General features: G+C 39.5%; 2 protein-coding genes across 6 annotated transcripts in view; both read right to left on the bottom strand.

Moving 5' to 3' along the window:
- Positions 1-1,501: 1,501 nt before the first annotated feature.
- On the bottom strand, positions 1,502-16,574 carry SCML1 (Scm polycomb group protein like 1). Its single transcript, XM_032286011.1, has 7 exons — positions 12,237-16,574; positions 10,926-11,018; positions 10,361-10,444; positions 6,960-7,064; positions 6,153-6,567; positions 4,471-4,622; positions 1,502-3,209 (listed from the first exon to the last, which is right to left on the bottom strand). The coding sequence occupies exons 1-7, from the start codon at positions 12,267-12,269 to the stop codon at positions 3,075-3,077; spliced, it is 1,017 nt and encodes a 338-aa protein (XP_032141902.1). The 5' UTR covers positions 12,270-16,574; the 3' UTR covers positions 1,502-3,074.
- Positions 16,575-19,987: 3,413 nt separating this feature from the next.
- NHS (NHS actin remodeling regulator) overlaps positions 19,988-26,003 on the bottom strand; it is a 352,032-nt gene continuing 346,016 nt past the window's right edge. For all 5 annotated transcript variants that reach the window (XM_032286006.1, XM_032286007.1, XM_032286008.1 and 2 more), the window contains one exon: positions 19,988-24,087. In XM_032286006.1, the coding sequence (XP_032141897.1) occupies positions 23,481-24,087 (607 nt within the window). In that variant the 3' untranslated portion in view covers positions 19,988-23,480. The remainder of the gene's footprint in view (positions 24,088-26,003) is intronic.

Here is a 26,003-nt window from a genome sequence, read left to right as displayed (position 1 = left end):
TGGTTTATCTGTTATGTTCTAGGCAGCTCGAGGGGAGGAGCTAGGTCTCTTTTTTCTTAAAGATCTCCCCTCAATGCTGATAGCATCCCTAAAGCCAGAAAGATGATCCCATAACACTAGAGTTGCCTCAGTTAGAGCAGAGGGAGTGACCAAGCTCAACTTGAGCATGTGCTAACTATGGAGTGTGGCTCTCAAGGTTCAGTCACATCAACTTGCTGACAAAATAGGACAAACAGCCAAGAGAGAGGAAGGACTGTTCACATATTTCAATGGTGGGCTCTCACTTGCATGTCCTGTCAAACCTAGAGCTTTCCCACGTTGCCTGGATCAGGTTCAGGGCACTTCGTGAGCAAGCCCGAGCATCAAGCTATAGCCCCAGAAATTTTAACCTACTTCATTTACTCAGTCAACTGCAAGGACAATCCCTCCTGTAGCTTGAAAAAGCAGTGCTTTTCCTCCCAATTACACTGTCACTATTCACAGTACTTATTTTTGAATATTATAGAAGGGCATGGTGTTTCTATGCCTACAGAAGGAGGCCTTGGCTTAAAAGTTTGGGAAATCCCACTCTAGAACATGTACTATAAGACATTTCAACGATGAGAAATCACACGGATGAAAGACCAAAGCAAAGTCTAGGTGTGCCTGGAAGGTCTTAGAGCTCCAGGTGAAGAATTCTGTGGGCTACAGAGCAGAAAAGGATGAAATGAGAGACAAAGCCAGAGGAAGATCATTTAAAATTCACAGGAAGGGCAATATGGCTTATTAGTCTCTGGACTAAAAATTTGTAAGCCAGACAGGAGCGAAAAAGGGGCCCCAAATCACTCAAGTCTCACATCACTCAAATCAACACCCCCGTTCCAGCCACTGAGCATCAGCCCTGGAGCCTTGGTCAGGACCCCATTGTCTCCAGTGAATCGTAGGACGCGATTCTGGGGAGCAAGAGCAGTGAGGGTTTCTGGGTTCCTCAGCTGGAGCCGCAGCTCCTGGAGAAGGGGACAGGGGTTGGGTGAGTGAGGCTACGCAACTGGAACCCCAGTCCTCCAAGGGCATCCTGCTGGGACAGCTGGGCCATCTGGAGGCAGAGGGCCAAGAGCAGGTGCATCCAGGAGGCAGCCTCTGGCCCCCAGTGGTAAAAGAGCAGCCAGAGTTGCCAGCCAGGCGTACAGACTCAGATGGGATGAGATATCTCAGGGCACTGGCATTTTCTAGCACACTCATATCACTGATGATATCATAAGTAATAAAGGCTCTGACCACAGATACGGCTCATCAACTGAACTTCTTACAACCCCCTGGGGTCTCATTGGAGACCCCCTGTAAGAAATCAGCCCTTGGCTCTTACACATCTGCTTACAGGTAGAATCTGTGCAGGTTTTAAAACTCAAGTATTTGGACACAGAAAGCCACAAGCTTACTAGAGTGGCTGTTTCAGTTCCAACAAATTCACACATTAATATAATGTGCTGATGATAAATAAAATAACATCTAAGGCTTTAAATGAATCGTTGAGATTATTTAACTTTATTTTTTTAAATATGAAAACTGTAAAACATAGTATTTATGTAAACACCTAAGGACTGTTCAAGTGGGTACAGCATCTTCATACAAACAATTTGAAGGAAGACCAAGTTTAAGTAAGAATCTTATGACATATAAGGAATAACATAGATGAAGCTATTCTGTAAATAGTTGCAGTCATGTCTAAAGTACATTTGGTTTTCTAACAAGAAAAGGTACATTATTGCCCCTGGTGAACATTTTCTTCACATTTGTAAGTGGCTAATGGTGACAGCACCAATTCTCATAGCTTATAAACCTTACATTTGTTATACAATGTAATAAGATGTTATAAATTTATAATGAAATAATAGTGTTGAACATGTTTCACTTGACAGTTCTAACTTACAAAATAAAGCCCCCAAACATTAGTCTGAATTAATGTATCATTCAAAGTGTAGCAGGATAAATGGCTCAGAACTAAGCAAATTAAAAATATTGCATAGGACAGAGAACTTCCCTGTATGGAAACCAATCCATAGATTGTTTCTTGTCCTCTGAAAAGTAAGTTGAGAGGTACTAGTGATGGCAAATAATCCACTTAGATTTCACAAAATAAAACATCTCGCAAATATATGGCTCATCCTACCTCTGGGGGAATACAAAATGCCATTTTAAATTAAAAAAAAATTACTTGTGTGTATACTTCAGGTTAGAATAAAATATAAAATACTATCTAGATAAAGAATAAACACATAAAATAAAATTATATCTCTTAAAAGTTTAGACAGAGGTATTTTTATAGAGAGGTACAAACAATGAAAGTATAGTTAAATGTCCAAACTTAGCCAAAATATGAAAGTTTTAGTAGAATAGTTTTTTGGAAAAAAAAGTAGTCAGACTTTATTGAAACCACCCTTGTAGTATATTTCTTGCATAAAATAACCATTCTATCTATCCTATGGTTTATCTAAAAACTGTTAAGAGCACTTCATAAAAGTTTATAAGCTTATTTTTTCTCTAAATCTGAATAAAACATGTAGAGGAATAATAGCAGAAAAGAAAATAACTTATATGGCTATTCTCTTTCTGGAAACTGATAGAACACTGCAGCATCAGACAGACAAAATACTTCAGAAAGAGATTATCTATGGGTACACCTTTAAATTCTCTTCTGAGGAAAAATTCCCATAGATTTAATCATAGAAGTTGTCAACCCCTGATAATACCTCTCTTAGCTGTTTTAGTTCTCTGTATAAGGATGAACCAGAATCAAAGGGGTTTATTTTCCATTTCTTGCATGAAATATATTCGTAAACAATATAATAAGAGTAACTTTTAAAGACCTATAAAGAATGAATTTCCTATTGGACTATTCTAATACTATCTAGCAGTTAAATGGTTTTGAAAGAAGTAGACTGGACTATAACATAGTTCTACAATTCTAGCTATATTTTGAAAGTTACTTTCTAAAAAACAAAAATGACTAAAGGGCAGAAAAATGATTCTACACTAAGGCAGCATTGGTATCTCTGGAAGTTGGCCCAATCTAAATTTGCACAAGGATTTTTTTTTTAATTTTCAAAGCATTTTCCTTGTTTAAGTCGTTCAATGTAGTAGCATAGCTTCATGGCCGTTCCCAGCTTCAGCCCCAAGTACTTCAGCATCACGTCGCTTGTGAGTAGGAGCAGAGCCTTCCCATCAATTTCCTGTGGAGAGAAGAAACTTAACAATAATTAGTAATGCTTCCATTTTTTCATCAGAGCAGTTAGTTCTTTATGAGAACATGTAAAGCAAACTAGAGAACAGTTCATTGCAGATGTATATCCTCTGAATATGCATCTGCTTTATGAAAACTATTAAAAATATACAGTGAAGCACCACTTGGTAATGTATAAACTCACTTCAAGTTCTAAGAAAAAGGAAATTTAACCTAATATCTTAAAAAATAAACTGTGTCAAACTTTAAATACATACACTGTATGTTGAATAAAATACTACACCTCCATGACAAAATAGTAAAGACTATGAATAGCAAAAATGAATTTCAGATGGTCATTAACTTTCTGAGAAGGGCTGGGAAGATGAGTATGTCAACATCAGTGCAAACTATAAACGTCTATACAATGTCTTTATGATGAACGTGAATTAGCTGTCTGAAGCTAATTAGACGCTAAAACTAATCACCAACTTTCCTACTATACTGAAAGTCAGATATGCGGCTACTAATTTTATGTGTTAGGATACACTGTGAAAATATTTCTTCATAGTCACAAAGCATCCTTTTAAAATTCCTTATCTTAATTGATCAACTCAAGCTGCTGAAGCATGTGATTTGGTTTTATATGTCCCAGTTTAAAAATAAAATCTTACTCATTTAACACTATCTGAAAACACGTGAAATCCCTTATAGTACGATCTTTGTTTGGCACCTTCTATATTTTTTCCACTAAGCAAAACTTGAAATTAAAGAAAATGGATCTTATAAAACCTTGGCCTAGGATATTACTTTGTAAATGATCTGGTAATAGCAAGAGGGTATTAGCATCACAAATCATCAATAATGAGGCAAATAGAATCAGTCGTTGAATCACTGGTTATGTAAAAAGACTACTCTATTATAGCTTGTGGTTAACCCCTCTTCCTGGTCCTGATGCCCAGCTGGGAGCAGATGGGGGAGGATCATTGTATCTGTCCTTACAAAGGGGAGGTACACCTGAATGGCCATGCTGCATCATCATGTCTTGAGAAGTTGAGGCAGTTTGTAGTTTAGGCACTTTGATACCCATTTAAAGAACAGACTATTAGCCTACCATTTAAGGCTAACCTTGGGCAAAATAACCTTTCTGACATATGGAAAAATCAGTTGATAGGGTTCACCCACTAGTCACACAGTATCCAGCTGAAAGGCCTGCACAGAGGTCATTCAAAGACATTACAGCAAGAAAACAAGATCAAAAGATACATTACATGGCTTCTGAAGAGGTCGACAAGAGGGCATAATGTCTGAGGATCCGTTTGCTTCAGAAATAGGACTACTGCTTCCACTGACCATGTTGCAGGGTGCCTAGTGAAGTTTGACTCGTCTAAATACTGGTCATTTCCAATTGGTGAGCTTGCAGCTTCAATAGAGAGGAAAAAAAAAAAAAAAAAGATAAATCACACTTGACCTGATTATTATCCTGAAAGAAGAGATGTTAGGAAGGGAGGAATGGTGTCTTTGTTGAAACCTTCTGTGACGTTCCTAGCAAGGAGTCAAGACTTCGACCGTAAAATCTAGTGGAAGTCTATATAAAGATGATGTGAGGATGCCTACACAAGAGTGTCCCATTTGACCTTCCCTAGATAACAAAAACAGGTTCAGAAGTTAAAGATTCAAAGATCACAACACAGATTAGGCAAACTAAGTCTTCTTTGGCCACAGGCAAATATGGCAAAAGATCTGTCACTTGGGTAAAATTAGGTTAAACTAGCCTAACGTATGACTCTCTTACTTCAAGTATTTCAAGGAATTTCTCTCTTAATCTCTCTCTTGGTCTATCTAGATTAGGTTGATTTTACTAGCTAAATATAATGGAAATTCCCCAAATTTACAGTTTTATAATTGCTTAAATTTCTTTTAATAAATGAATGTCAATAACAACCCCATTATCTTTAAGAACCAAATTGGTCCTTTTATCAAATCTTCACCATGTATTCAATAAGGTTATTTTTAGTATCACTTTACTCTTTAGATTCCTGTCTCTGATGGCCTAAGTGCTAATGTGCATTTTGAAGACAAGATTGCTTTCTGCTAAACTAGGCCAGAAGTAACTTTAACATTTTATTTAATTCCTCTTTCATGTTTAATTGCATAGTAATAGAGATTTTGGTCAAAGGTTTATATGTTAAGAAAAGAAATAACTGAGATATGAGACAATTTAAGTGCTCATACTTCAGAAAGTTTTAGCTACGCTCTATACTAAGCTGTGTTGAAATTTCTCTGTGTACTGCTAAGTATTCTTTTACTCACCCAGAGTGTTAGATTCCCTAAAATTAGTGTGTGATGCCTAAAGTGGGTTTCATAATTAGTTAGGAAAATTTGTTTCTCCAACCAAGACCATCCACACAATTTGATCTTTGTATATGTGAGTGAATTAGCCAAAAGCATACCCTTTCTTCCCTATCATCTGGGCTCTTGCCATCTCAGGAGTGTTTTTTATTTATCTAGGGAAAGAGTAAAGAAAAAATAGAAGATTTAAAAAATCACAATGAGGCAGAGCTCTAGAAGTGCTACTCACCAGCTCTGTGACCTTGGGGACAGGAAAATACATGTGCCAACACCACGGTGTCATTGTAAGTGGGGAAGAGGGGTGTCAGTTGATTGGCACAGTGCCTTGCACATAATAGACACTCAATAAATGTTAGTCATCATTCTGAATATAGCCTAAAACCAGCCCTCAAAATAGGAAATGATCAGCTTCTACTAGTTTGCATCACGGACGTTGATAAATGCAGGTCAAATAGTGCTACTTGTAGATATGGCATTTCAAACTCACCAAAACCAGAACGGAAGCAGAGAGATGATCCAATGTGCCTATTCTCCATCAAAGCTGAGTAACTCATCATCTCAGGGGCATGTACCAAACTGGGCTCTCCCTGGGCCAGCATACCTGAAGGTGGTACTGCAGAAGGGTGGTCAGGCGAGTAGTTGCTGCGGATGCTGTTAGCCCTAGGGCTGCCAAGGTAGGGCCCTGAAGAGCTAGGCATTACACCATCAGATGCATAATATGGTTGATAATCATGCTCAGGGTAGTCTGAGGGATGCACTGGACTCGGAGTGCGGCTAAGGACTGGGTCCTCCTCTGGCTCAGCTCGCTGGTATTCTTCCATGCGAAAGGATGGTGCTGGATTGTTGCTCTGGGAATTATCCTCCCGCATTGACACCGGTGAAGTGGGACTATAACTTTGAGGGTAGGAGAATGTCTCGTAAGCCTGACTTTTCTTCATCTTCTGGAGTTTAAGCTTTTTAGCAAGCAGGTAAGAATAATTTCTGTACGCATATCCATATCCAAAGCCAAATGGCTTCTGAAATCACACAAACGCAGCATAAACCAACAGTGAGTAAAAAAGTAATGAGTAGTAAATACATTAATACTTATTTTCCATGCAACATTGCTTTACATTATTAAAAATAAATGCTCCCTTTTGAGTATATAATTAATTCTTATTCAATTCTACATTTTAATTGTATTTTACACATGATAGTTATAAACATAAAAATACGCAGTGTCATAAGTTATCAAACCTAAACTTCAGCATTCTCCCAACTGAGTCTAGTCTCTCCATCTGCTGCTACAAGTATAGACATGCCTTGCTAATCTCACACAGTTACTGGTACTCTCTCACTTCTAGCTGATTGGCATCTTTACAAACCAGAGGTTTATCATAGTTATAAAAATGTTTTTTATAACACTTACACGATTGGTCCACACTGCTTTTGCATTGAAACGTTGGATTTTTGAAACCTTTCTACTAATGATATCAATCTTCTTATCCAGGTTTTGGATAGCATCATATATAACCTATTACAATACAATGTAGTTATAGGCATACAGTGTATAATATAATGTAGTTTCTATTTCAAAGAAAAGTAACATGAAAATACCATTAAGTCAAATGTTAACTGCTAGACACAGCAAAAGTTCTCAAGCCATCAGAAATGTCTTGCTTCTATTCAAGGCCTGGCTGTAGGTGACACAGAGCCAATAGGCTGAGTTCAGGAGCCCCAATGTCTCTTCCCCTGCTCTGCCCCATGTAGGCACTGAGGAAGCTCTAATGGTGGCGAATGAATTGCCACAATGCCTCTACACTAGCACACTGATGATGGAGACACTGCACATCAAGGAAGGTGCTATTTTAGGAAAGAAATGCTCAAATCTGCTAAAAGAACAAAGACTCACTTTATAATGTTCATATGTAACATATATGTTCATATATCTACAAATATGAAGTCTATATTATAGACAGCAAATGTTCCACTCCAGAAAGAAAACTGAACCAAATATAACAGATGTGACTTTTGGCTTCAAAGTACTTTTAAATCATGCAGTCAGCAATTAACCTTACAAAACCATGGAGTACACATGAGATTTATATGTCAATCAAGCACATAGGAGACTGATAAAAATCTGAGAATTCTTGAAATACACAGAAACTTTGGGTAAAGAAAAATACACTTAACAAAGGGCCAGAAACATTTCCTCATTAATTCATTCATTAATTCAATTAAACCTTTATTGACAGCCTACCACCTGGCAGAACTACTTTGCTAGGTGTTGAGAACATGGACTGAAAGAAGGCTCCTGATCAGGTGTAATCCCAGCACTTTGGGAGGCTGAGGCAGGTGGATCGCTTGAGCTCAAGAGTTAGAGACCAGCCTAGGCAACATGGTGAAACCCCCGTCTCTACCAAAAATACAAAATATTAGCCAAGTGTGGCAGTGTATGCCTGTAGTCCCTGATACTAGGGAGGCTGAGGTGGGAGAATCACCTGAGCCTGGGAAGTTGAGGCTGCAGTTAGCCATTATTGTGCCACTGCACTCTAGCCAGGACAATGGAGTGAGATCCTATCCTATTTAAAAAAAAAAAAAAAAAAAAAAAAGCTCCTGTCCTAAAGGAACTGCCATCTCAGCTGGGGGAGAGACAAGTAAAAAGAGGATTCCAATAGACAAAGTGATTAATAGCCTGGAACAGTGGTTTGCAAAGTGTGGTCCACGGAACGGTGGCATCAACATCACCTGGAAGCTCATTAGAAATGCCAAATTCCAGGCTGTACCCTAGACCTATGGAACTGGGAACTCTGGGAGTAGGGGCAGTGGTCTGTTTTCACAAGCCCCCAGGTGATTCTGATGTCCCCGCTGAGAACCACTGGGCTGTGACACTGAGGTAAACAGTGCAGGCTCTAGGGGAACATGGTTGGGGTCAAATACTAGAGTCCAGCCATTTATTGGCTGTGTGACCCTGGGCAGGTTACTTAACCTCTCTGTGCTTCAATGTCCTCATGTAGGGAATCGGGATGAAAATCTCTCTCAGGGTTCTCTTGAGGATGAGAACCTTGCTATGGTATTAGGTTAATGCTAACAGAAACAACACTACACTATGCCCAGTTCAACAGTGCTCAGTGTTATTAGTTACTAGTGTTACTAATGTTATTACCAGCACTGTGACACAGGCAGGAACAGGAGGGTAAGTGTGCAGAGAAGAGCGGGCCTAACCCAGGCTGGCAGTCATGGAGAGCTTTTCAGATGAGGCGAGGTCTGAGGTGAGAATTAAAACATGAGAAGGCACTCACCAGGATGCATGTGAGGATGCATGTAAGGGCTTACAGGGCAGAAGAACAGCAGGTTCAAAAATACCCACAGAGAAAAACAGGAAGCCAGGTGTGGAGACAGCAAGTATCAATGACGTTCCAGGAATGGGGCTGTCATGGTAAGGAGAGAGTCAGGATGACAGGAAAGGAGGGATGGGAGGCAAGAAAAGTGGCTTCTCCAAGCTGTGGGAGAACTTGTAGACAGAAAGGAGGGAATGGGACTGGAGCCAGAAGAGAGAAAGGGATGCCCGATGTGGGGGCAGCTCTGAGTTCAGGGAGGGGACCAGAGGCAGAACAGGGACTGAAGCCAGAGGAGAGAGAGGGATGCCCGATGGGGGCAGCTCTGAGTTCGGGGAGGCGACCAGATGCAGAAAGCAGTGAGGGTGTCAGCCCTGGTCACTAAAATGGTCGTGAAGGGGTCAGAAGGGTGAGGATGGGGGCAGTTGGTTGACTATGGGGACAGATATGAGGACTTGGAAGGGAGGACTGCTGGACTGAGGTAGGCAGGGGACCGCCAGCGGAGGGCGTCCTCCTCTGCTCCCAGCATAAGCAGGAGGGAGGTGGACTCAAGAGGGAACTGGGATGAAAGAACAAGGCAGGCTGAAGCAATACCCCTGTGATCTAGAATGGACAGGTGAAGAAAGAGCCAGTCCCTTGGGAGGAATGGAGAAGGGCCCTTGGGCCATTTCAGGCTGACCACGGCCCTGGGTACCTCCTCCAACAGATGCTACCTCTCACCTCAGCATGCAGGATTGTTGAAGGGGACTCTAACCTAGCAGTGCAAGGGGAGGCAGGCTGGGGAGAACCCGCTCCCTCCCTCCCCAGCTAGCCTCTGCATCCACTTCCCCACAAGACTCTATGTGTTCCTTGGAAGCACTCCAGTTCTGTTCTTACCCATGATCATAATAAACATCCAAGCAATTTTAGTTTCCAAAGCATGTTAGCTTATTCCATTCAAGAAACCTTATATATGGTAAGAAACATTTTTTTTTAAATAAACCTTTATTACCTCTGGGGTACTCAACTCACAAAATTCCCAGTAATCACATCTCTACCAACATGGTGATTCTTACAACTCCCCTCAAAACTACCTTAGGTATGTTTCTTTATAAACCTTGATGGGCTGCCATTTTGTTTCCACTGAGATATCTTGATGTGCATTTAGGCACATACTAAAGTTCATCCAAATCAGTCAATTTCCTTTACGGATTTTGTAGGGGAAACTAATTCAATACTGAGCAATCCAGATGAAAGATACTTAACTAGATTGGGTTGGCAATGAGCTTTTAAAAAAGCTACAAAATCTACATGTTGCTATTTCAAAAATGTCACCAGGAAATGTGGCTCTAACCAGAAATTGTTTTTAAAAAATAATCACAACAGAGTGATAATCATAAATAATTTGATAGGCAAAATTTCAATTAATTGTACACTTTCATTTTATGAGAGATAAGGAGAATTTTTGCTTAACATTTTAGAAAACTACATTGAAGAGACAGAACTTCCATACCTGGCAATAGGTAAGGACATCATCAACTGGCTTCGATTGCTCTTCAGTATTACAGGATGCATCAGCTACAATAATCGGTTCCTCCTAGTAGTTTTAAAGTGGTTAATGCTTTATTTCTGAAACAGTCAAGCTGAACACCAGGGGCGAGGGAAACTATATTTATTTATTTAAATTGTTTTTATTTATAACCAACTTTTTAATGGGTTTCAGAAGTCTTAATCTAAAGCGGAGATTTAAGAAATTCACATTAATATGAGAATGAAAATGATAACTGACAATTGAGGAAGGAGGCAATAAAAGAATTTATTACATCGGAAGAATCCAGGTTTAGAGTTTTGTACTGAAAGTGAGTACAAAACTACTCTTTTCTACTATATAAGAAAAAGGGGGAAGTAAAATGGTTAAGTGCTCATTCTCTGATGAAAGAAAGCATTCAAATTCAGGGGAGAGATATTTTCTTGATTGTGAGTTCATGGGAACTCCATAGTATATGAGGAATTTAAATCTTTTTCTTTAAAACAGCAAGTGTTAATGTATTTGGCAATTAGCAATTAACACTACTTACCTCGGTTTTTGGTTCACATACAAATTTAGGTTTTGTTTCATATGCATAAAGAATAGTGTTGTCATCATCATAAGTAGGTATTCTTGTTCTTATCTGAGGAAGATTTATCAACAAATTAAAAGGAAAGATGAAAGACAGAACTAAAAGAAAAGTTGAGGGTTTAATTTCACTTTCAAGAAGGTTTTACAAAGGGCTATTTGTGATAGCAAAGGAACTTTGATCATTGTAAATACTATGACTACAAAAAGATGTGTTTGCGGAACTGTGTTCTCATTAACCCAACAATACTTAAGATAACAGTTTTCACTAAGCTTAACCCTTTATACACTTCATGGTAGAAAGACTAGTCCTTTAGCACCAGAACTACTTTAAAAGCAAGTATTTCTAACCATGAACAAAAAAAATAAATGCTATATGGTTTTTGATTTCTAAATAATCCAACAGTGCCCCTCTGTGGACAAGATAGAAAACATCTGAGCACCTATTTTTCTTGATAAATTAATCTCTAAATTACCTTAAAACTTTTTAAAATAAGATAGGATATAAATAAGTAGTGAATAACCATTACAATTCAATATAATAACTCTTCATTCTAAGAATGAATTATGAATTATAGGAATAATTTTAAAATAAACATACTTGGTAGCTATGTATGTTTTTGTTTGAAAATACATGATAGAAATTACAAAAAAATATGGAATTAGGTTACAGTTTAGTATTTTTAAAAATATACTATCCTACTCTTGTATAGTGTCTCATGCTTTTCAAAGTGCTTTTACATAGTTATGTCAGAGAAAAATGACTCTTGGTAGGCAGTTAACATTATCTTCAAAGATTTTTAAAAAACAGTAGAACTGATAGTAGTTAAGAGAATTGCCTAGGCTACTTAGGTAGCATTACCATCTATGTCCTTATGTAACTAAAAAAAGGTGTTTTCTGTTAAGCCAAATTATATACAGTTTAATAATCTATATACTGATTCAACTTGAAGGATTAAGAAATATAGAAGAATATAACAGAAATGTAAAAACAGCACAACTACTTTGAAAAACTGTTCAGCAGATTCTCACAGAGTTAAATTTACGTGAACTCCATAACCTAGTAATTCAACTTCTGTTTACCCAAAAGAAATTTAAGTGTGTGTTCACAAAGAAACTTGAACACAAATTGTCACAAGAGCTTTATATATTACTGCCAAAATATATAACAAAAATTCAATTATCTATGCATTTTACTGTATAAAATTAAATTTAGAATAAAAGTATAGCACAATAAAAAGAACAAAGACAGATTTTCAATTTGAATACAAACCACATCAGTTTCACTGGAGCCGCTAGACATCATTTTTGTGATACTGCTTAGTCACCTAAGAGTGGCAAACCTCTACTCCTGAAAAGCAATGCATAAAAAAGTTACTTCATATACTTACTACCTTAATAATATGGATATGCTCTCAGAATGCTAACTCAAATTGAATTGGACTTTGGGTTGAATTTTAAAAAGTGACAAAACCAGATTTCTTCCATGGCCAATTTAGAATAAATCTTTTAAAACTGAAGGGCTATATTGCCCATGACTATAAATAAGAATCAAATCAAACACATTTACAAACTGTGAAGTGACTGCTTAGTAACTTACAGCCTACAGAGTAAATACTGGAAAAAAATGAAGAAGAGAACATAAGGGCTAACTGCTTTTGTAAAGGAGCTCCAAAAGGCTCTTGACTAAGGAGAACGCATTGCCTCCAAAATGAAAGCCAGGAGTCTATTCTGGATTGAGACCCCACCAGTATGTGGGCTGGGCAGACCATGAGAGATACCATCTTCTCACACACCAGGCTTTGAATACCAGCTGAGATGATCTCTAAGGACCATTTCAGCTTTCAAGTTAGGATTGCCTTATTACATTGCATATTAAACCTAAATAAATGGCTGTGAAAGGCAAGCCAAACAATCTAGAATTAGGAAGGTTCAGTTATGGCTCTGAATCACTTAACTACGGAAATAGAAGATATTGGCTACAACAGTATCAGATTATATCTTGTACCAGAGATTTGCCTTGAAGGTCTGCATCCCAGTTACTGGGAAGGGTATGTTAATAAAAGAACTACTTCACTTTATCCTTCCTGAGCCAGAGCAGTAATGAGAGGCACAAGAAAGTCATTCAAGTTTCATCTCTTTTCCTGTTTCCCTTTCATTCTATAGTAGAGACACTAATGACCATTCTATAGTGGAGATACTAATGACCATGAGCCCAAGAGAGAGAAATCAAAAGGGGATAAAGAAGATGGGAGAACTCAAGTGAGATAAATGCACACTAATGTTGCATAGAAGTATCAAGTTATAAAATACCTCTAATTGGAGCTGTAACTTCAATCAAATTTCGCTTTTTAAACTATTTGAGTTTTTCAGACCATAAAACTTATACAAGCTATGAGTAATTCAATTGTGGTATATTCATACAAAACAACTACACAGCAATGAGAATAAACCAACTACTGCCGCACACAGGAAGGCCGAATCTTACAACCATAAACCTTGAGTTTGAAAACAGCCAGACACAAAAGAGAATATAGTATATGACTCAATTGACATTAAACTCAAAAACAGGCAAAAGTAACCTATGGTAGAAAGTCTTTCCAAATCAATACTTTTAGATTTATTGTAGTTTCTGTAATGACTTCTTAGTGTTCTATCTCGTAAATATGCCATGATTTATTAAACCAGTCTTAAATTCATAGATATTCAAGTTACTTCTAAAGTTTTGCTCTTATAAAGAACACTGCACAACAGTCTTGCACCTGTGGAAGTAGTTCTATGGGATAAATTCCTAGAAGTAGAAACAACGGATAGGTATCCATGTTTGAAAACTCTCCTCTACTTCTTCCCACTAAGGAGGGCTGTTGGGGTCAGCCAGATGTTCAAAACTAAACTAAGGTGGTATCCTGCTGGTCCTGCATGTAGTTTTAAAACCAAGACAGATAATAAATAGTACCAAATCGCTTCTTGGCATCAGATGACTAAATGACTTTCCTCCTTTGATCTACTGATGCAACATATTAATACATTTCTTAATGTTTTAGGGGTGAGGGGTCCAGCTGATTATAAGAAACAACATTCAATTTATTGGTGTTTTATTTAGAAATTGTTTGCATCTCTATTTCTAAGATCTTACATTAGTGAGATGGTATATTTCTCCCAATTAATGAATCAGTATTGATACATTATTAACACTTGGTATCAAACTTGCTCTGAAAAATTAGCTGGAAATCGTTCTATGCTCTAAAAAACTTTACATCACACCAGAATTTTTGTGCTCTAAAGGGTTGAATTAAACAAAAAAAACCTCTCTTGGGTCCAGCTTTTATAACGTTTTCTAAGTTCCTCCATGGATAATGATCTAATCAAATTATCCTACCTTTTCTTGAGTTGTTTTGACAAATTATTTTTATCCAGAAGGATAATCATTTCATCATAATTACAGAAATTTTAGCAAAACCAGTTTAAAATTACTATTTCTAATTTAATTTGTACTTTCTTTTGATTCTTTGATTAGTATTCTATCTTGCTAAATTACTGCCAACCCTCTAGGGTAGGTTCTATTAGTATTCGCATTTTCCTTATTATGAGAAAACTGAAGCAAAGACCGCTTATTAGGAGTGTCCAAGGGAGAGAATACAGTCATGGGTTCTTAGTTTCTGTTTCTGGTTGGTCCAGTAAACCCCCTTCCTCATCCCTCTTTTCCACTTATCACTAGAGACAGAAGCTAAAAAGCATGGCTTCAGGCTGCTGAAAGACTAAAACAAATCAAAACAGAATGACAACAACAACAACAACAACAAAATAAGTCGGGTTGGACAAGCTTGATTTAAGTAATTTACCAAGGTCTTATAGCTAGTAAATGGTGCAGTCTACCACCACACTCTACGAGCTTTACTTCATTATTAAAATCACCTGGAATACCTCTGCTGCCAATAACATAGGAAAATCCAAACTCCTACCATGGCTTGCAAGGTCCTTCCATAATCAGGACCCCGCCCACTGGGCAGAGGTCACTTCTTACCACTTGCCCCTTTACTCTAAGCCAGGGGTCCCCAAACCCTGGGGAACCGCCTGGTACTGGTCCTTGGCCAGTTAGGAACCAGACTGCACAGCAGGAGCTAACAAGCATTGTTGCTTGGGCTCCACCTCCTGTCAGACCGTGTTGCAGCATTAGATTCTCACAGGAGCAGGAACCCTATTGTGACCTGCACGTGCAGCTTGCACTCTCCTTATGAAACAATTTCATTGCAAAACCATATCCCCCCGCCCCCAGCACTCCCCCGTCCCGCCAGGAAACTGAAACCAGTCCCTTGTGCTAACAATGTTGGGGACTGCTTGTTCTAAGCCTAAAATATTTACTATGTAGCCTGTTGCAGGCAAGTTTGCAGACAATGGGTACAAGCTCTTACATCCAGAGAACAGAGAACTCCCTAGTTGGATTAATTACAATGTTGTCAAAACTTGGGGGTAGACACAGGAACACTGTGTACCTGGACTCCCAACATGTTTAAGTCTGTGGTACATAGGCAAATCAATGCCAATCTTGCACTCTGAGCTTCTTGCTCCTGTTATGTCCTCCACCCATAACACCCTGTTGTGTCTCCGCCCAGGAGAACCTATTCAACTTCAAGGCTTAATTCAAGTTTCACCTCCAAAAAGAAAGAGCGCTATGCCAATGATCATCCCATGCGGATGTGACATGGCTTTCCCCGAACTACAAGAACACTCATACTTTAATACTTCTGAGGCAACTGTCACACATATCTGGTTACATTAGAGGCAGCATCAAACAGATTTAAGACCTTAGGCTTGTCGCCAGAATACCTGGGTTTGGGTCCCACCTCCCCTACATACTAGTTGTGTAAGTAAGTTGAACAACTTATTAAATCCTCTGTGCTTCATTTTTTTTTCTTTTGTCTGTAAAATGGGAATGATAATAGCACATGCCTCATGGAATTATGAGGATTAAATGAATTAATACATGTCAAGTGCTTAGAGTAATGCCTGGCGAAGATAGCAAAAACTTCTGGGTATTGACCACATCTATCCAACAGAACTATTTAACAAGGAGCACAGACAACAAGCCTGGGTCATAACATGTGATTTTCATTCACGTTGCACCTGAAATGAATTAGGTCATGTCTTTTAGGTACCAGGACATGATGCAAGGAGCTGGGCTTTAGTTAGAAACACTTGAATCCAAGTCCAAATTTGCCATTTCACTTTAGGCAAATATTTCATCTCTCTGTGCCTCAAATTTTCTAACCTGTAAAATTGGAAAAATATCTACTTCACAGGGCTATTTAGGACAAAAATGACACAGTTAAACTCTCAGCATCATGCCTGGTTCATAGCAGACACACCATAAATTTTAGTTCTTTTTCACTTCTTCCCATAAGATAAACAATTACAGCTTTACAACATTTTCTTAGAGCCCAACCATGACTAGAATGTGCAAAATTAATTTTTTTCAAATCTCAAATCCCACAAAATGAGTTTACTTAAAATGAAGCTCACTTATATTTATCACAGAAATCTAAACTCCTCCTCCCCTTTTTTTTGAGACAGAGTCTTACTCTATCACCCAGGCTGGAGTACAGTGGCAAGATCTCAGCTCACTGCAACCTCTGCCTCCCAGGTTAAAGCAATTCTCCTAGCATAACAGGCATGTGCCACCACGCCCAGCTAATTTTTGTACTTTTAGTAGAGACCAGTTTCACCATGTTGGCCAGGCTGGTCTGGAACTTCTGACCTCAAGTGATCTGCCCGCCTCAGCCTCCCAAAGTGCTGGGATTACAGGCGTGAGCCACTGCGCCCTGCCAACTCTTGATTAACACCATAAATTTAAGTTCCTTTTCACTTTTTCCCACAAGATAAATCCCAGCTTCACAACATTTTCTCAGAGCCTGACCATGACTAGATTGTGCAAAATTAATTTCAATTTCAAATCTCAAATTGCACAAAAATGAGTTTACCTAAAAGGAAACTCATTTATATTTACCACAGAAATCTAAGCTCTTGATAACACCACACATTTTAGTTCCTTCTCACTTCTTCCCACAAGATAATTTCAGCTTTACATTTTCAGAGACCAGCCATGACTTGATTGTGCACAATTAATTAATTTCATGTTTAAGTCTCAAATCCCATAAAAATGAGTTTACTTAAAATGAACCTCATATTTACCACAGAAATCTAAATTCCTGATAACATAAGAACAAGAAGCCATCTGGTTTTCTAAGAGCCTTTTAGACGTTAAAGACATTTTAAACACATTTTCAAAAGTCATAAATATTCACTTCCAAGGCGCAAGGCTTTCACCCTGCCTTGCCATCAACTCATCACATGAGGCACAGCTCACAATGAGGGACCACTTCGAGGAACACACAGCAAAACAGGGCGATTACAACAGCCAGACCGCTCTGTTTTAAGAACAATCACTTTCTAAATCTTCCTGCGGGACTCTCAAAGGCAGCCCTTCCACTGCCGCCAAAACCGTATCCCATCGCCCAGCACTTGCTGCAGGCGGTACAAGCAAGGCTCAAAAGGGCACCCAGCTCACGCCCCGCTTTAGAAAACGCCCCGCTGCAAAGCTGCTCGGAAAATCGCTTTTAGTCAACCTGAAGCCAGTCTGCCGCACTCGGGGAGAGCCGGGGAGAGCGAGGAGAGGAGGGAGGGACGCGGTCCGCCACCAACCAAATCAGAGACTTTCCTGTCAAAGACCACGCGGCAAGGGGGCCCGGCCCTCGCGCGCCTCGATGGCTCCCCCGCTCCACAGGGACCCCGATTTCGCAGGCTCTCCCGACTCCCGCCTCTGCCCCTAACACCCTACATCTTTCTCTTCCTCCTCCCTTATCGACATATTTACAATAAAACAGCGATGCTGCACTGTCTCTAATGAAACGCGGTTACCATCAAAAACCCAACTCTATGTCTCAACCGCGAAAAGTCTGACAGGAAATCAACTCGGGAGTTTATCAATTCTTTAAACTCAAAGCTCTGTTAACAAAGTCTGGATCCTTCCTCGCCCCCCACCTCCCTCCCCAACACGAGAACGACTGTAAATCGGTCCTATCTGCCCCGAAAGTCAGCACCAAGCACTTCACAAATTGTCAAATTTCGACAGCTCACAGGCGCGGACACTCCAGAGAGGCTGTGGGGACCACCCAAAGCACCCCCCTCCACAACCCGGCTTAAATTTGAGGCTTCGAAGTGCAAGACTCGCTCTTCCCCGCAAAGCAAGCCCACTCTCCTCAGGAGAGCCCCGGCCCCTTGAGGCATCCCCGCAAAGCAAGCCCTCTCTCCTCAGGAGAGCCCCGGCCCCTTGAGACATCCCCGCAAAGCAAGCCCTCTCTCCTCAGGAGAGCCCCGGCCCCTTGAGGCATCCCCGCAAAGCAAGCCCTCTCTCCTCAGGAGAGCCCCGGGCCTTAAGCCAAATCGTGTACTCCCGAGACCGGAATGCTCAAGGTGAGAAGTACGACTGGGCAGACCTATTTTGGTAACAGAGCCTATCACCAGAGCCTCCTGAGGTCGCGGTAAAACTGCTCGCATTAGTTTTACCTCGCGAGCCCGTGACCAGTGATTCCCGGACTCCGGCGCGAACCAAAATGCTCCCGCGGTGCGGAGTTTTCACACTCGCGGTTGGGGGGAGGGACTACGTGCTGACCAATCGGCGTCTTGGCGGGACTACGCGCTGACCAATCGGACTCTTGCTACTTGCAGGCCTCACCATTTATTGGTCAATCCGCGGGCGCTCGCCCAGCCCTTGGGTGAGGGCGGGAAATTGCTACGGAGACAGCTGTGGGGCGGGGCCTCTTGCCTCAGATTTTCCTCCGCAAAGCCGGGGGTGTTGAAAACGGCCGTTGGAACTTTCAGAGAGTCGCAAGCCTCTCGTGCTGCGAGTGGTTTCTGCGCCTGCGTAGGAGGCTGGCGTGCAGGCGCAACCCTTACAGTGGCGTTGTGGCACTTAGGGGCGTGGTATCCCCACTTCGTTGTTGACGTATCACAAGCTTTTTTTTAAAATGTGATCCCGCCCTTCCCCCCCTCCCCCGCGCCCTGTGACGCACCAGAGACGTTGACGTAAACTGGTTTCCTGGACGACGCCCGTGATTGACTTGGAATGAGGAGAGGGGCGGGGCCTTAGCAGTGGCTCTGAGCCAGGTCTGGTAGGAACGTGGAGCAAGATATTTCCGGTCTCCAGCACCCCCACAGGTTGGACTGGGGAACTAACACAGACCTTAGAGCCAGATTTACTGGGTTGGAGCCCCAGTTCCACACAGTCGTTCTATGGCCTTAGGCAAGCGAAATAACCACTTCATGCTTCAGCTTCCCCATCTGTAAAATGGGTAAAATATGGTGTAAAATATGGGTAAAATACAGAGTTAATGTATGCAAAGCACTTAGAACAGTACCTGGCATAGAAGTTTGCTATTGTAATAAAAGCTACATGACATTATCTAGTGGCATACAGTCTTACGTATATCGAAGCTTCTCATTTTGAGAAGGAGACACAGTCTGAGTAATTATCAGAATCAAAGAAGGTAGATATTTCAAAGTAAAGCTGTATACCTCTTTCCTTGGCCCAGAGAAGAGCTACAAAGAAAGTATACTGGACGTTGGAAATGTATTATTTTTCCTCTCTAATACGAAGCTAGATTAAAGCCCATTATAGATATAGTATATATTTTTTTCTTTTTTTTTTTGAGATAGAGTTTCGATCTTGTTGCCAAGGATGGGGTGCAGTGGTTTAATCTCGGCTCACTGCAACCTCCACCTCCTGGGTTCAAGCGATTCTCCTGCCTCAGCCTCCAGAGTAGCTGGTATTACAGGCGTCTGCCACCGCACCCGACTAATTCTTGTATTTTTAGTAGAGACGGGTTTCACCATGTTGGCCAGGCTGGTCTATGTTCTTTTTGTTCCTACTTTTGCCATAACAGATCCTGCCCTTATGTCTTGTTGCCTGTAAAACACTGTTGTTCAGCCCCAAGAAATCAATTACATAACAGTGAAGAGAGAAACCCATTGTTTAATTGCAGTCACGTTTATTTGCAGTTTCTATACACACTTTCTAGGTAATTAAACTTTTCTGATACATTTTTTTGAGAGGGGTTCACAATGAAACTGTCACCGTTTTTACTAAAAATAAATACAAGACTTAAAGTGTTGCACAGCTCTAAAATATACAAAGGCTTGGATTGAATGTAAACGTTGAAAACATCTTACAAAAGAAACCATCTTTGCAACGATTTAAAAAGTCCGTATTTACAAATATTACAAAAATACAAAATGGATGCAAGCCCATAAACCATTGTCTTTTCGGCCAGCATGAACTGGTTCTAGTACCAAAATAGTTACACTGTAACCTTCTTTAGTTTTAAATCTTTGTTACCATCTAGTTCTCTATGTGCCGCCACCGCAGCAAATGTACTCACTCACTGACCTTTGGCAAGAGCAAACAGCATGTTTTATTTGCTGCAACTAGTCCATGTCCTCCACTTAGCCAAAAACAAAACAAAAAAAAAATCGAAGTAGAATTTTTATAAAAGGAAAAAAAAATTCCCCTACACAACATAGATATGTTGTATAAACATAAAAGAACAAAAAAATTGCATCAGTGCAAACAACAGAAGTTCAGATTGATGTTCTTCACAATACCTAATGTGTGTACCCTGCTTCAAGATGGCAGTGATGTTAAAGACAGCCCTAAATCTTGGTCTTGTTTGCTATGTAATCAAGCCATGTAGAATATTCCAGATTATTCAGGAACTTCTTGCTTTTTCTTCTCAATTTGTAACTCAGTACTCTTTTCCACAGTGAATTTTAAATCCATCTTTATTTGGGTTTTTTAAATCTATGAAATATAAAATAGAGAAACTCTGCTATAGATTTTTAGAGTAAGCAAAATAAGTAAAACTATATTATAAGGGTTAGTTCTGTGATCATTACATATAGAAGTTATCTTATTGCCTCACAATTCAAGTCAATATGTATTTTAAAAACTATATGGTACCATTAATTAAATTAATGTCAATAATAAAAAGGTGACATTTTTATTAAAGCCAATTCATGTGTTTTCTATTCAAGATTTAGAATCACTTTTAAAGCCCACATACCTTTCTTCACACTTAAAAAACCCCTAACTACACAAAAGCCATACTGCAAACGAACTGCTTTTATGAAAATTACAAAAGATCCCCTATTGTGACTGGAAATGACGGTTTCTTATCGAATTTGTCTAAAAACTTCATTTTTAAAATTTTGCAAAGTATACTTTTCAAATCATGAGACAGATTTATTCATGTTCCCATGTAGTGTCAAACCATGCTGGTTTCTTAACTAATGTGTTCCAATGAGAAATGATGGTCCATTTTATTCAAACCCCAAAACATTTTCTTTTAAGAAAAAGTATAACACTTTGTAAATGTTCAAACCCTTTACCAGGTAGCTTATCTATCCCCATTGTGTGTGTGCGCACACACACACTCACACACACACATACACTCTCTCCCTCTTCTTATATCCCTCCACCCCCAGCACCCATTTTACATACAAGGATGACAAGAAATTAAGTAACACAGTTTGGTAGTGAAAACAAATAGTAGAAGAAGCCAGACAATGTTTTTTCTTTCCAAACAAACAAACAACAGCAATCATATTCCCTATTCTTAATCTGTAGCAGTTTAGAAAGCATTTCTATTGAAAGACAGTATCTTCTTAGACCAGGCTTCCTCCTTCATTTTACATGAATTAATCCGAAACGCAAACCCCCTTCCACACCTCCTACTTTCCCAACTACCACTTGCATAAGCTTAAAGCCAGCAGCTTGTCAATTTCTTGGTAACCTTGGTATGTTCTATCATTCTAATCACATTCTAGTCTTTTATAAGTCAGATCCCTTCTTAATTCTCTCTGCATTCTACCTCTCCCATTCAAAACCTATTCTAAGTACATAGCTGCTTATATTTCTAACATGTTTCCAATTTATGTTAAAATCAGAGGTGTAAAAACCATTTGCAGATTTTAACTTGTAACTACATTTTTTTTTCAGTTTTAAGACAAGAAAATTCAAGTAATTTCAAGTAATTCAGCTTGTTTCCCTGCCTTTATTTTATCAGAGCACCTGCCCTGACATTTCCTCTCCCACCCACCACCCTCCCCTTTTGCCATCAAGCAGACACTATAGTAAAACCAGACAAAAACTCAGTTGTATGTAGTATTGTGAACCAGAGCTGTTCCCCATTCCCAGTTTAACAATGGATATAAATAATGCACATACATATACCTATTTCCCAACTACATTGTTCACAGTGTCATTTCTGTTAATTTTTAGGTAGCATGAATCTTATCAGCACAGAGAGAAAGCTTCACTGAAAACTCATCACAGGTACTTACTGATTAATCAATAGCTCTGTGGCATGCTTAGGTTTTATTTTTGTTAGTTTAAGAAGCTGGAGCTAATTTCTAAACTGTTTAAGGAGTTTAATGATTATAGTCATTAGTTATGACTGTTTATGTCCCCAGTAGCCTAATATAAAACATAACCTAAAATTAACTACTGTTTTCCCTACTCATTCTCTTTAAAGCAATCCATTGAAAAAATTAAAATCTAAAGGACACTGTCAAATGCTGTTGTTCAGGGCTTTGTGTTGAGAATGATGACTTCTCTCATTGATTTAAAAAAACCAAAAGCATGCTTTTCATTCTGTCCAAATTATCAAACAAATCACAGCCATGAGTTGCTATTAGCTTGTTTGGTGCTGCAATTTGTCACAAAAATGATTAGATCTGAATTTATTATTTTAAATTAATCATATTTCAGTATATGACCTCAAGATTTCCTTTAGTTCACCAGTTTAAAATTCATATTTGAGGTTTACCACTCAGAAATCATAGTGGTGGACATTTAAATATGGCATTTGATATGAAAATGGTATTCACAGAATACAGTTATTACATTTTATTTTTGTGTGTTTTATAAACAGTTGGTGTGCGGTAGATTGTTGACCACATGTCTACTCATCATTGATAAATCTATTTACACATTTTTATCAAAAATATGGTATTTACATATGTGTAGTTCTTTCTTCTAAATTTTGATTTAGTTTGTTTTAATGTAAAAAAATACCAAACCTCCAGAGTAATTTCATCTTCTTAAAGAATAATGACAGTGACGGCTTTATTTTCTGAATAGGCAGCTCTGGGAAAACGTTTTCTAGGTGTCATGAAAGTTAGACATTTTTGTATCCTCTATTTTCACAAGGAAGGAGATTGGGTAACTCAAACTACGCTAAAGAAAAACATGAAAGACAGTGCAGCTACTTAAAACATGGAAACTAATCAACAATGTCTAAACCACTTTGTTTACCCAGCACATACTGTATTTAGAAATTCATTCATTACATAACAGTTATGCTACCCCATCAAGTTGAGACTTCTCCAAAGTCCTCTATTCCGTTCCTCCATCCTCACATGAGTAACGGTTTTGGCGTTTGCCAGGCAGCCTGGTACAGGCAGTCTATGTTGAGCTCTGGGAGGAGTGGTCATCATGTGGACTCCCATCAGAATTTTCTGTCTCTCCCTCGGAGATAGCCTGCATGGGCGTGTTGTATAGCCGGCAGCGGACACTGTAGCGGCTGCTGCTGGCTGCAGGAGGGGCCCGAGAACGTCCAACCCTTGCTGATGCTGAGGTGGCAAAGCTCTTCGAGGAAAAGCCTTCTGCATTAACTCGTGGGGAGCATGGAGAGAGTGGGGACAATGCCTCGGCCCCTTGTGACCCCTGATGGGCATCATCAGTGCTCTGAGGGGACTCTGTTGTGAGCTCCCCAGGAGGTTTGGGCAGGATGGGACTCTTCAGGATCTCAGTGGCAGACATGCGGTAACTGGAATCTGAACGACTGCCTTTCTTGAGCAGTAACAGCTTAAACTCTTCATTGGATGTGTTGGACTTTTTGGCATTTCGGTATATGAGACCAGGAGACCTCTGGCTGTTTGGGGTTGTCACGTTGCTGCTGGGTGAAGTGATGGAGCTGGTGCTGCTGCTGCTACTGCTGAGGGGAACTCTAGATTTGCTTCGAACAGACATGTCCCCAGAATCTTTTCTTCCAAGTACTTTCCTCTTGGATCTTTTGAGAAAAGGAGAAAATGGGCAACATCTTAGTCCACATTTTTATGAAACTGAAGTATTCAGTCACATTCACACATCTGTTTAAAATGCATTTTGATTGTGTCCTATATGATGGGATACTAAGCATTAGGGCTATAGCGATGAAAAGTAAGATGGTCCTTGTCCCTGTGGCACTCACAGTCTGAGAGAAATTCTCTGATAACCAGTGGACACAAATTAGGTCCTAGAGATGATCGTTTCAGATAATGGCTAATGTGGAGGCTAGAGGTTCTAGAGGATACTTTGTAAAAGTTTAATAGACTATACTGCTAACAGCTGAGCACAGTGGCTCATACCTGTAATCCCAGCACTTTGGGAGGCTGAGACAGGCAGATCACTTGAGATCAGGAGTTCGAGACCAGCCTGGCCAACATGGCTCTACTAAAAATAAAAATTTCTTTTTATTTTTTAAAATAAATACCGGGCATGGTGGTACATGGGTAGCTACTGGGTAGGCAGAGGCAAGAGAATGGCTTGAATCCGGGAGGCAGAGGTTCCAGTGAACCAAGATTGTGCCATTGCACTCCAGCAGCCTGGGTGATAGAGCAAGACTCCATCTCAAAAAAACAAAAAAACAAAAAAACTATACTGCTAACTAAACTATACTTCTGGTTCCAGGTGGGTGAAAGACTGTAACTTTTTCTTATTAACTCTGTCTCTGCAATATAGATGAAATGATCTGATGTCTGAGGTTGGCTTCCAAATAACACCAGAGAAAGCAAGTGGATGGAGGTGTGGATGGGACAGCATTGGCCCTAGTTTGACAATTGATAATCCTGGGTGATGGATATGTCAGCAGACATTAGACTATTCTACCTTTTAAAATCCCTCCATATAAAAACATAATTACATGATATTTTAAGTCAATCCATCTTGGGCTGCAAATATCATTTCCCATAGCTTCTTAGGAGCATCAGGAGCATATTAAGCAGTAAGCCACTCTCTGTGGGGAACTGAAATCCTAGACCATCTCTGGAGCTCTTATAGCTTTGTATACTGTAAGCTCTCAAGAAAACAGAATAAATCCTGCTGTGATATAAATAAACAAGTAAATAGATAAATAAGTGAACCCTGCACAAAATGCAAGTCTAGGGTTACCAAACTCGTATTTTTAATACATCTATTGAACCTTGATACTCACCATCATATTATTGATTTTTTGGTAAATCTGCAGGCATAAATTTGGTGGATCTTCAGTATAACTCAGTTCCTTGATAAGCATTGGCAGCATGTACCTTCATCAACTTAAAGATTCATATAGTAGAGAAAATGTGAGCTTCACAAGTGTAGACCTACCTGATTTTGGTTCACAGAAACCTCTATGGTTGATATCTTGTATATGCCAATGTCTAGCACTGTGCTAAGTTAGGGCTTTCAAACTAACATTGGCTTTTAGCATCTACCATATTCTAGACAGAAAAAATGTTATTATCAAAATCAAATACATGAGCTATAGGTATTCCCATGTGCAATAAGGGAATAGGTCCAGAGGTTTTAACTTACTCAAGATTGCATAGGAAGTGGCAGAGTTGGGATTCAAATCCAGATCTTTCTGACCCCACTATTTACGTCCTGTCCACTATTCCACATACTAGCATTTGGTTCTTTGGGAGTAACTTTTTAACTTACATAGCTTTTAAACTTACATAGCAGTTTAGTAATTTTTCCTGGGACTGAGGATAAAGCGTGGGGGTGAGGGAAATATAATCAGAGCTTAGACTAGGTATAGGGGTGAAGGAAAAGAACCTAATGATTCATCACTCTCTGAGTGGAGAAGTATGCCTGCAAAGGTATACACAGAAAGTGTTTCTGATTGACTCCTTTTAAAACAATTGTTGGGCAGCAGTACTCATTCTTTATGAGAGAACCACATCA

The sequence above is a fragment of the Sapajus apella genome, unplaced genomic scaffold (assembly GCF_009761245.1).
Source record: "Sapajus apella isolate SASKATOON/1434 unplaced genomic scaffold, GSC_monkey_1.0 scaffold17, whole genome shotgun sequence".
NCBI classification, from domain to species: domain Eukaryota; kingdom Metazoa; phylum Chordata; class Mammalia; order Primates; family Cebidae; genus Sapajus; species Sapajus apella.
Note: the sequence above shows the minus strand (reverse complement) of the source record. Positions and strands in the feature narration are given on the sequence as shown.

What these genes read in the sequence shown, in the direction of transcription:
- SCML1 (XM_032286011.1), bottom strand. Translation starts at nt 12,269, where the DNA reads ATGATGTCTAGCGGCTCCAGTGAAACTGATGTG. An exon ending in GCTCCAGTGAAACTGATGTG is followed by an intron (nt 11,019 to 12,236) that starts GTTTGTATTCAA and finishes AATCTTCCTCAG; the next exon opens with ATAAGAACAAGAATACCTAC. An exon ending in ATGTCCTTACCTATTGCCAG is followed by an intron (nt 7,065 to 10,360) that starts GTATGGAAGTTC and finishes GTATTGTAATAG; the next exon opens with GTTATATATGATGCTATCCA.